The 11,653-nt window shown below is 35.9% G+C and overlaps 1 protein-coding gene across 1 annotated transcript; it reads left to right on the top strand.

Moving 5' to 3' along the window:
- Positions 1-450: 450 nt before the first annotated feature.
- Positions 451-1,263, top strand: LOC111045470. The gene has a single exon (XM_022330898.2). The coding sequence runs from the start codon at positions 451-453 to the stop codon at positions 1,261-1,263; it is 813 nt and encodes a 270-aa protein (XP_022186590.2).
- Positions 1,264-11,653: the final 10,390 nt, after the last annotated feature.

Genomic DNA, 11,653 nt, shown 5'->3' with positions numbered 1-11,653 from the left:
CATCGTTTCGTCACCCTCCTCCCAAACTGCCGAATTCTACTAACGGTTGATTACAGCAACCAGCTGTTGTTTGTGATTGCAACGCTATCTCGCTCCAAAAATGGTCTGCAGACTTTTGGCATAAGTTATGAATTTTTGGTTCAGTACTGTTTTCTAGATGGCAGTGTCCTCTTGTTTCTCAATTTATTTCGTTTTATAATACAACATTACTTATCCCTAGCCTCTCTCACACCTGATACCTTTGCCTGTCATCTCAGGAGCTACCTATTTCTTCCAAAAAGCCTTGAATGCTCTCTTGGCGCTCCCTCAGCTTCCTTTGTCTCCGAGTCCTAATTTTTAATCTTGCAATAAGTTTTAATTTTGAGTTGAAGAGTTTACAGAGTGCTCGATTTGCAAATAATTGACATATACACATCCTAGTTGGCTATATCGTATTAAACTGAATCTAGGATGGCATTAAGCGAGAAAGTTATGTTTGCAATGCTGGAGAAAATAAAAAATGAGATCAATGATAATACGCTCACAACTATCAAACAAGTGATTAGTGAATTGAATATTTCATCGTTGCTTGGAGAGCAGAATAAAAGAATTGATAAACTGACTGAGGAGAATGATAGGTTGAAACTCGAGGTATCGCGGCAACGGGCAGTGATTGATTCCATGCGCAGAGAGAAAAATCTTATATTTTACGGTATGGAGGAGAAAGAGGGTGAGAGTCGTGAGCAGATCATGGAGAAAATACTGGATTTGAGTAATAGTGTGATGGAAGTTGAACTGAAAGAGACAGATATTGATTTTGTCAAACGATTAGGAACTGCTGGTCCCAGTACCAAACGCCCAATAATGTTGTCATTGGTATCAAACATGAAGAGACAAAGTATTCTAAATAATGGGATAAGATTAAAGACTCGTAAGCTATCTGTCTATCCAGATTGTGACAAGGAAACGAGAGAAAAGAAGAAGAAGTTATATTCAACTCAAAAGCAACTGCGGGATGCTGGCTATGACGTTAAAATCAAGGGAATCGGACTTCTAATCAATGGAAATTATGCTACTTGGAATGATTTAACAGAAGACATGTTGAACAAGTACTTGGAAGAGGCCTCGTTATCAGCGTTCTCGGCGTCGCATAAAAGTAAGAGAATCGCCCATCAGGAACAGAGTCCAGCAAGAGGTGCAGCTACAACTGGAGGCAACATAACACAATTTCTCCGTCCACAACGCAGCAAGTCAAAGTGGAAAAAACCTTCGGAACGTCAATAATTAGTAGGGTAAAGCCGTAAGGAATTAGAATGTTTGAAGGTAGCACCTTACAATGTAGCTGAATTCGCTAATGAAGTTGACAACATAGACTTTTGAGAGAAAACGAGAGAGTTTAACTATGTGAAACAACACCTTATCACTGAGAAATTGAGCCTGATTGAAAATTATCACCACAGCTAATTGAAAATTGGACTGCTTACTAGTTATAATATTTTATTTTTAATCAGGATATTGATATTTTGTAAAGCGAGTGGAGGTTATTTATAGAGTATAGTATAGTTATTTATAGTTAGTATAGCGCATGGTAGTTCCGCAAAAATATCCGTTTAGAAGAGTAGTGAAAAGGCCATGTTCTTAGAATAGTTTCGAGTTCAATTTCTGAAAAGACAATTCACCTGTGTTGAATTTTTATTATGTGGTTTTTCAAATTTGTTTTTTCTTGTTCAAATTAGTGCACTTTCTTAAACTCAATTATAATGTTGACTTTATTTTAAAATTGAATATAAGTAGTTATTCGTAATTATATGTCACTCACATCTCCCCCCGGACGGATTCAATCCATGGGGTAATTAGCCTACATGATAATTATTATTTCAAAAGTTAATTTGTTTGTAATGTATTTGAAAATAAATAAAGGCATTTATTATTATATATTATTATTATTATATTATTGTATGTAGTAGAAGGTTAACCGATGTATGGCACATATATTTTAATTGAATTTATTTGTTATTATGCGTATTGTTGAATTTTTCAGTAGACACATTTCTCACTTATTTTTATCAACAGGCTTTGTAACTTGTGTGATTTCTGATCCAAAACCACTAGGATCATAGAAACCTATATTATATTCCCGAATTATTGTTTTATATCAGGAATCAGAGGGCAAATCATATGATGATGTGTTTTGACACCATAAAATAATTCTGAAGAAACCAACTAATCTCTAATAGAATTGTGAAACTTGGAGAACAGATAGCCTAGTCATGGTAACACTCTAATAAAATTGAATCTTATTTATGATAAGGAGTAGTCATATTATCAATAAGGCATAAGAGAACCATGCAAAATTATAATTATGCAGTAATGAAAATTCTTTGGCAGAAATAAAATTATAAAGCGGCTTAATTTATTATTGGTAGATTATGAAAAGGGTGATGCTAGTACAATTTGAGGTTAGAATCTTTTGTTTTGATTCAATACGTCACTTGATCTTGGATCAGTTGACAATTTATTGAGTTATTATACAAACAAATCAGCTGATTAATCACTCGACTATTATGAATTATATTAAAATTTACTCAGATAATTGTGAATATTATATGTTAAAGAAGGTTTATGTTATGGAAAAACAACGATTATTATGTTATTCAAATATTTATTGAAATCTAAAAAAGTATGAAAACTCAAGAGTATACTAAGCTCACATAAGAAGTTAAATGTACTTAGTGCTATAGTATCATATATTGTGATTTATTTATTTGGAATGCTCACAGGCTATTATATAAGTTATTCATGTATATTCTTATTTATTTTTTGTATAACAAAAGTTGGAGAAACCCTGAATCTTAAGTAACCAATTACATCGTGTTTTACAAAGACTAGAAAGCCAATCAGAGGAAGGCTTACAAATTGTTAGAGGAAGAGATGAGATTTTTTCTGAGAACTTTTTCTCTCTGGCTTGTGATCTCGACCTATATGGCAGCATATGGAGATAGGGTCTCTTTCCAATTAATTTTAAAAGCCTTAAGCCAGTCCCTTTTCAAATATTAAATGTGTATAATTAATGTTTGATTATTTGTGAACTCAGTGTTTGTTCAAGAGTTCTTAACTGTAATTTATTTCCGTAAATATATCATCAATACTGATAGGAACTTATACGTAATCTGGACCATACACGAGTCCAGTGGTGTCGGAAGGATTCGACTAATTAATTATTGGAGATAATTAATTGTTCTACAAGAACTTCAGAACATCATTGAAGGTGGTGCTGGTTATCTTAATGAGCTCATTGAAAAGGCCTTTATCAGTGAATTGGGGAATTATTTAAAGCGCTATATAAATCCTTATTCAAGTTTAAGGAATTTGCAACTTGTTGACCACTATCATAATATTGAATAAGAACTCTATTTAGAAATACATTTGATATTATGGGAAGCTTATTTCCGTGCATTATTATTTTATTGATTATTATTCATTGGTTGAAAGTATGTTTTATCAAACCTATAGACTGAACAGTTTCCAATTTGTTAAATTCTGACTCGACCTGAAGTTTCACATATAAGTATTAATAAATAAATATATATTTTTACAGCTCACAATATTGTGAATGCTAACGATTCCTGTGATAACTGAGATATTGAAGAATCTATTCATTAAAAAATTATATTTGTAAGGAAGTTTTAAATCTGTATTATTTCATAGGAATATATTTGTGTTTTATGTCAGCATACAAGATCCTAGAGGTTTTTATTATTTTCCTAATTCATCTCATGATATACAGTTTGAGCTGTCTTGGTACCAAGCATTTTTATTCTGCAGCATATATAATTAGTGAATTAATCAATATTGATCTTATTCAGAGCACTTATCACTTATCATCCTTTGATGATAGTCATATTATTCAGCCAGCAAAATTTCACCGATATTTATAATAATGAGTCTACAATAATGTCATATAGGATCCAGAGAACTTCAAGAACTGGCGTTGTAAGTCTTAAGGAATTTCGAAAGGATAAATTGGTGCATACCTGTATTAATGACGAGCGTTTTGAAAATCAATTAGAAGAATAATAGTTGATTTTCATTATCCTCGATTGAGTATATGGTTACTGATAATCAGTCACTAACTATTTTTTCAATTTCCTTATTGGTAATCTTCAATATCTTCAAGAGAGCAGCAGTAAGAATTGTTAATTATCAGTTACTGAAACCCATGATGTTTCATTACATTGAGAGTATTCATGCATCTATTACTGAGCTAGAGCTGTGGTCAGACACCAGTATATTTGCGAGCCGGACGGCCTTAACTTTTTGCAAATTTATTTGCAAGCTAGGGATATTAACAGCTACACTGGTATATATAAAAGATACCATTTCACACTATATAGCGATAAAATTATTCAATTTTCCACCTCCCCCTATCAAAAACCTGGATATTACAAAATAATTTAAATATGAATTCATGTAATTTTGTCAAAGGATTGTATTTATACAATGAATGAATTCTTCCAAATAAGTCTTGAAGACTTATAAGACTATAATAGTTACAATGATTGTTACATTGAGATCAGAGAACAATATCTGGGTGTAGAATTATTTATAATGATTTATCTATGTACAATTGTGACCTATAGTACCTAAGAGTTGTATTTTCATCTGTTATGAGTTTACTTTTGTTGTTACCATTTGACGTTGTAATGCATTTTGATGTTCTCACTTGCTACTTCTATAAAACATTTATTAATTTATTAATTTCTATTCGATGGAATACATTTTTAATCGATGAAAATTGTTATATAATTCCACCAAAATTAACAAATTAAGCTATCCAATCAGAGCTGCACAATACTTATTGTTTCCAGAGTCAAAAGAACTCATCGATTTTTTCAAGATGAATAATAAATTCAGGTAGTGAAGGGGAGCCAAGTCATCATGTCTTCCAGTCTTTCATCTTCATCATTTCGATTTTTCTGGTAACTATGTACAATAATTATGTATCAATCGTCATGATAATAATTATACTGTTATGAGAATGTAACATGAAGTCAATTAATAATTTTGAGTGATGAAATATAATTTCCAGTTCATTTGTCAATATCCAGTGAGCGAAAGACATTGAAAGGCAACAATCTTTCGCTTTTATTGGATATCCGATATTGAGCGAAAACTGTAGAACAAGGAATCAGGAATAAAACAGATGGAACCTGGGTTGAGCAATCCTAAGACGAGAGACTCAGCCGAGATTGATCAACCGGGTGACATACAACCCAGTTGAATCTACTATTGGCGGGAAATTCACTTTGCAGAGCCCATTATCCGAGACGAATTGAATTAGCCCAAAGAATATCGTCCGATTGGCGCAAAGCTGAAAGGAAGAACAGAGCCGAGAAAAGGAAAGGAATCTCTGCCATAATAAGGCGGGTCTCTTTTCCGAGTTTCAGATCTGTAAAAGACATTCCGACTGAATAATAAATGATATCCAGATGCAGACATTATTCTCTCGGTAGGCAGCCTGGTCACAAAAACTGGAATGTCAGCCAATATAAGTAATGCCTTTCCCTCTCTCGGCCTTGGCCATTCACTTCCAACCCCTTGCCAACGCGAGCACTAGATGGACTTTGGTAGTTGAAACAGCATGAGCCAATTATCTGTAGATGAAATTCCTACAAGAGCTATCAATAGTAACAGGTGTGTGTTCATCAAGTGAGTTCGATAACTGATTATATCTCTAATATCATGAAGTTCGCGTTACGAAGCTGACATTTCTTGTGAACCCCACTATTATTTCAAAGTCATCCATCGATTTTCATGTTCAGCTTGCTAGACTGAAGCTAGCTGGAAGAAAACGTGAGGAGTCTGGTTTTATCTGCAAAGTCCATAGAAACCCACATTTGGAACAACATAACATTCGAAAAGTCATCCTATAATAATGAGGAGTACTGTAGTAATGACACATATCTAGGAATCATGTCCAAGATCTATGGAGTTTAACTATTGGAGTTCAAATTATCAAGTGTCATGCAGTATCTGGAAATCAAATGTCTTGAATAGGTTTGGATTCGATGTCCATTCAACCAAATCTGCCAATGAATACAGGATCACTATGTTTATGTAATTGCTAATGCCAAAATTCCTATTTTGTGTAGTTTTCTGAGCACTCGAAAATATCTCACGCAATAATTGGTATTATTAAATTTATATATACTATGAATAATGATACTATTGTGGAACTGTTCCTGTATCTGATTTTTGTTTCTTGGGGATTATGCTCACATGTTTTCTCAGCTTGTGCGTGGGCAATGGAAAGTGCGTGAGTGATCAAACATCAATGCCCATTGGCGGAATTTGAACCCTCGACCAGTTAGCGCTAACAGATTGAATGGTTCAACAGACTGAATTGAGTCTGAGTCATCTTGGCTAACCTGGACGGCATTTTGACGATAATAAGCGGCGCTTTGCTCTGAATACTGGTCTTAGGTTCTGATTTGGATGGGCTAGCCGGTATCTGGAATGTATAATTATGTACATCTCCGAATTGACAATTTCTAGTAGGTGTCAATTATGAACTAAAAACGATCCAATATCTTCAATGAAAAAACTTCAATGAATGAATATACACCCCACAATATAATTTATAGTGGGGTGTATAAGTAATTAGTTGCTTATTGCGTGTTATAACTACTATTTACAAACTATATTATTATTCATTGCGCTTTAATGGTTATAATATCAACTACAGATGAAATGAATAGATGCACATTCTTTCAGAATTGATCCCAAATTTGGAAAACTGATCACGGAGGGTGGTGAATTAATTCCACATGACCATATGATGCAAGCCAGATTCGGCTTTTATCCATGGTTACCGTTTTCAAGACCGTTGAGTGCTAGCAAGAAAAGTATCGGATGGCAATAAATTTTGCTTATATGGGTCGGCTCTCTATTAATGGGCTAGCAACGTTTCGACGTATTGTTCCACTGGGATGTTATTGCTCGCCTGCTGACCCCAGGCTATTTAACAACATACATTCATTGCACAGTTGGGAGTTATGACTGTCTAAAACGTTGAGTTTTCTGCACTCAACAATGCTGTTACAATCATGGAAACTAACTCTTTCAACAATTCCACTCTATGCAGCAGAATGATTCAATCAGAATCATCATTTAGCTCTTCATTTTTTCAAAATTGGAAAATAGTCTTCTGTTTGTTTCCCATCGAACTCGTTTGTTACTTTCTTCATTTCATTCATATCATGAGATGAGATAATACCTCGATACAAAAAACATAATATTTTTTAAACTGTTGTTACTGAATATTTGTAATTAAAGAACTTGTACAAAAATGATACTTTTGATTGCACTCGGGTACAACTAGCTTGTATCCCACATGAACTGATTGCTTTGTCTGTTTCCAAAATATACATGTAATGTACTTTAATATTGCATAATGGAGCAAACATGAGTAGGTACCCTAGTGACTATTTTTAACATATTTTCATGCTGCTTTCCTTCAGTAACCTCATCTTTTTAATTTACAACTATCATTGATTAAATTCCAGGAGAATGGTTCAACCTTAGAAGTGAAAATAGTTTCTTGCAAAAATAGTCCGATAGACTCTACTTGGAGTGGTAGCAGAAAGCTTAAAGCATTGATTGGTCAATTATCTCATACTTGCAAGTACACTTGAATTCAATAATGATGATTACTTCAACTCCAGCCTCACTATTGATCAATAATATGAAGAGGATGTAATGTTTTGTTAGTTGAACGTTAGTTGAAAAGATAATAAAATTTTCCAAACTTTAATGTTCGATCCGACGACAAATAATACATTGGAAGGATTTCTTGTTGAGTTGTATAACTTACTGCTCCTGATTTATTTCTTGCACTATTTCTTTTCACTATCCGTTATTGTGATTGTTTCTACTAATATTGAAAAGCTTGTCCTCTCCGCTGCCTCCAGTTACTTCCCATACAGTTGGCTACTGATGCCTTTCAGCAAATAGTGAACTTCAATGTATCTTAATGCAATATATAAGGCAATATGTATAAGGCAATGAAATCTTTCATGTGGCTCTGGTTATAAAAAACGACTGCCCCGAATAACAAAATTCATCAGTACACAGGTGAAATGAGCAATATGACAAATAATAGAGTTTAACATAACGAAGGGGAATAGAGGGGACGAATAAATGTGTGAGGCTCAAAAAACACGGTTGGGCAAGAAAAAGGAGGAACCTTGTGAAGAGTAAGGGAAGAATCTTCTTCTTCTTCATGTACCGTCTCCATGGCGGAGGTTGGCTATCATGATGGCGATTTTAATTTTATTCACAGCCACTCTGAATAGGTCATTGGATGTACACTGGAACCAATCCCTTAAGTTGCGCAACCAGATATTCGTCTTCTGCCCACTGATATCTTGCCAGTTATTTTTACTTGCATAATGAGGTGCAATATTTCATATTTTCTTCCCCTCATTATGTAAACTAGGTACATCAATTTTCGTCCCTTTATTTCACCTATGAGCTCTGGCCTTTTCTTCATTCTTCTGAGAGCCTCTTCATTTGTTAAATGGTCTGCATATGAGATTCTCAGCATTCTGCGGTAGGTCCAAGACTCAAAGGCTTGAATTCTCTTTCCACATGATTTCTTCGAGGTCCATGCTTCCATGCCATATAACAGAACTAAAAACACTCAAGGAGACGAATTCAGAGATCCATTTTTATATCTCTTGATATCATTAAACTCTTCAATTTGATAAATGCAGCACGTGCCTTCTCTATCCTGATTTTAATTGCAGTGTAGTGATCAGCGTTGGAAGTTACCCGGGCCCCAAGATATGTGTATGCATCTACCCGCTCCAATCTCTCATCTCCAGCAAAGAGATCATCCAAAGGGGATGTATTTTTAGTGAATATCATGTACTCTGTCTTCTTGGCATTGAGACTTAGACCAGCTTCCTGACTTGCAGTGATGACACTATTCAACATTCTCTGGAGATCCTCTATGTTCTCAGCCAGCGGGACAGTATCATCACCATACCTCAGGTTGTTGATGGGTATGCCATTGACTTTTATCCCTCCTGTCTCATCTTCCAGGGCCTTGCTGATTATTTTCTCCAAATAAATGTTGGAGAGAACAGCACACACCTCTGACGAACCTCTCTCTTAATTTCCAGCTCCTCACTACACTCTGTTTGCACCCTTACTGTAGCCTTCTGATGATAATACAAGCTCCTATCAGGCGAAGGTCATATGCATCTATTTGAGACTCTCTCAAGATTTCAAGTAGCCTATTATGTTGTACCTTGTCAAAAGCTCTCTGATAGTCTATAAAACAGGCAAATATTGGTTGGTTCACATCCAGGCAACGCTGTACAATGACATTGAAAGTAATCAGAGCCTCCCACGTACCAAAACTATTCCTGAAGCCAAACTGAGTAAATGATGAATCCTCTTCCAGCCTGTTGTAGATCCTCCTATGAATTATCTTGAGCAATCCCTTCATTGTTTGACTGATCAGGCTGATCGTTCGGTAATCTTTACACTCCTTAGCATTGGACTTTTTCGGAAGAGTAATAAAGATTGACTTGAGTGGGAAGTACACCAGTCCTGTAGATTTGATTATATAAGTGTGTAAGAATTCCCACATTCTCTTCATCAATAGTTTGAGGATGTCCCCAGAAAGTTCGTCTGGACCCACAGCTTTTCCACCTTTGACATTCTTGATGGCAAATTTGACTTCACTTTTCAAAATATCCAAACCAGAGCCCTCATCAATGTCACAGCAAACAAACTCCGTAACATCATCAAAAAGTCCTCGAATTTATTCTCCCCACGACTTCAGTTGCTCCTTCACATCCAAAATTATATTCCCATTTCCGTCAGTCATCAAATATCCTTTCTCACTTTGCTCTCCAGTGAACTGTTTCATCTTCTTATGCATGTTATAAGAGTCATTAAGGGCTTTCAGCTGTACCATTTCCTCACACTTCCGCTTCAACCAAGCATCCCTCTCCTTTCTACATTCGTATCGGATTTGGTTGTTAACTTCCTTGTATTTCTGTCGATCACCACCTTTGAACTGACGTCGTTCCCCCATGAGATTGAGTATTTCTTCAGTCATCCACTGTTTGCTCTTATCTGACCTTCCATACTTGAGATACTCCCTACTTGGTTGTAATAGTGCAGTCTTGAAATCCCCCCATATCATTTCTGGCTCATCCATTAGACAGACTTGATCATTTATAGATCCCAGCTAATCATTCATTTCTCGAAAAACTCTTGCTTTAACAGTGACATTCTTGAGCTTCTTGGCATCAATACGCATACATACATTTTCCCGCTTTGTTTTTTTCTTACTCTGATCTCGGCCACCAGAAGATTGTGATCAGAATTAATATCTGCATCCGGAAATGTTTTAGCACTTTTGACAGCATTTCTATACCTTTGATTAATCATGATGTAGTCAATCTGATTTCGAACTATTCTGTCTTTTGAGTCCTGTGGTGATCTCCATGTAAACAACCGTCTCTTAGGTAGCTGAAATAGAGTATTTGTAATAACCATATTATACTCCTGGCAAAACTGAAGGAGGCGGTCTCCTCTCATTCCGCTCTCCCAATCCAAAACGACCAATCCATTTGTTGGTTTGACACTGTCCAATCTTCGCGTTCAAGTCACTCATGAATATAGTAACATCTTGAAGTCTGGTTACTTCCATCACTCTACTGACATCTTCATAGAATTCCTCAATAATTTAATCTCCCTTTTCCACAGTTGGGACATAGACTTGAATGAAGTTGAGAGTTCCAATGTCTAAGTTCAATTGAAGGAGCATTACTCTATCTGACAAAGGTAAGAAGTTCTTTACTGCTTTCTTAATGGATTGATCTATTATTACAGCCACACCATTGGAGTTTGAGCCATCGGTACTACCTGAGTAATGAACAGTTTTGTCAAGAATATATCTTTGTCCATTATATTTCCATCTACACTCGCTGACACCCACTACATGAATACTTAGGCGGTTCATCTCCTGGATAACATTGTGCACCTTACCAATTTCAAGCATACTTCTTACATTCCAGGAACCTATCCTCACTTTACTTCAAATAGCTTTAATCTTGGAAGCATTCATAAAACTGTCCCCCCGGAGATCTGAATGAGGGACTTGAAACTCAGAAAAATTTGATTCTGATGCCTGCCATCATGATTTTACCAGGGCAAATCATACACGATATTCAATGTAGCGGTTGCCCGTTGCTATCAACATCCTTATGCTGTTTACCATTCAAACTGGTTTATCCGCCTTTGGAGCCGATTTCTCAACCCCAGGACAGAAGGATATCCAAGAATATCCTTGAAGACCTTCAATGCGGTGATTTCTCCTTGCCTTCCGCATTCCTATGCCGTTGACTAAACTAGTATAGTTCATCCACATCCAGGGCCGATTTCTCAACACTAGAGCAAAGAAGTGCTCTGACTATTACCGACTCCTCCACCCGGAGCTGTTGGTCAGCAATAGGTTGACCGTTTCAGCCAAAAGCCTTCGACAGAAAATGGATAAGAAAGAAAGAAGAGCCCCTTGTCCACAACTTGTGGTTGAGGGACCAGGGTTTGAAAGGGAAGAGCTTGACCAAGGAAGGTCAAAAAGATAAAAGATGAG

The sequence above is a fragment of the Nilaparvata lugens genome, chromosome 5, assembly GCF_014356525.2.
Source record: "Nilaparvata lugens isolate BPH chromosome 5, ASM1435652v1, whole genome shotgun sequence".
Taxonomy (NCBI): Eukaryota; Metazoa; Arthropoda; class Insecta; order Hemiptera; family Delphacidae; genus Nilaparvata; species Nilaparvata lugens.
The sequence above is the reverse complement of the archived record's forward strand: the minus strand, read 5'-3'. Positions and strand labels throughout refer to the sequence as shown.

Coding starts and splice junctions, on each gene's coding strand:
- LOC111045470 (XM_022330898.2), top strand. CDS start 451: ATGGCATTAAGCGAGAAAGTTATGTTTGCAATGCTGGAGAAAATAAAA.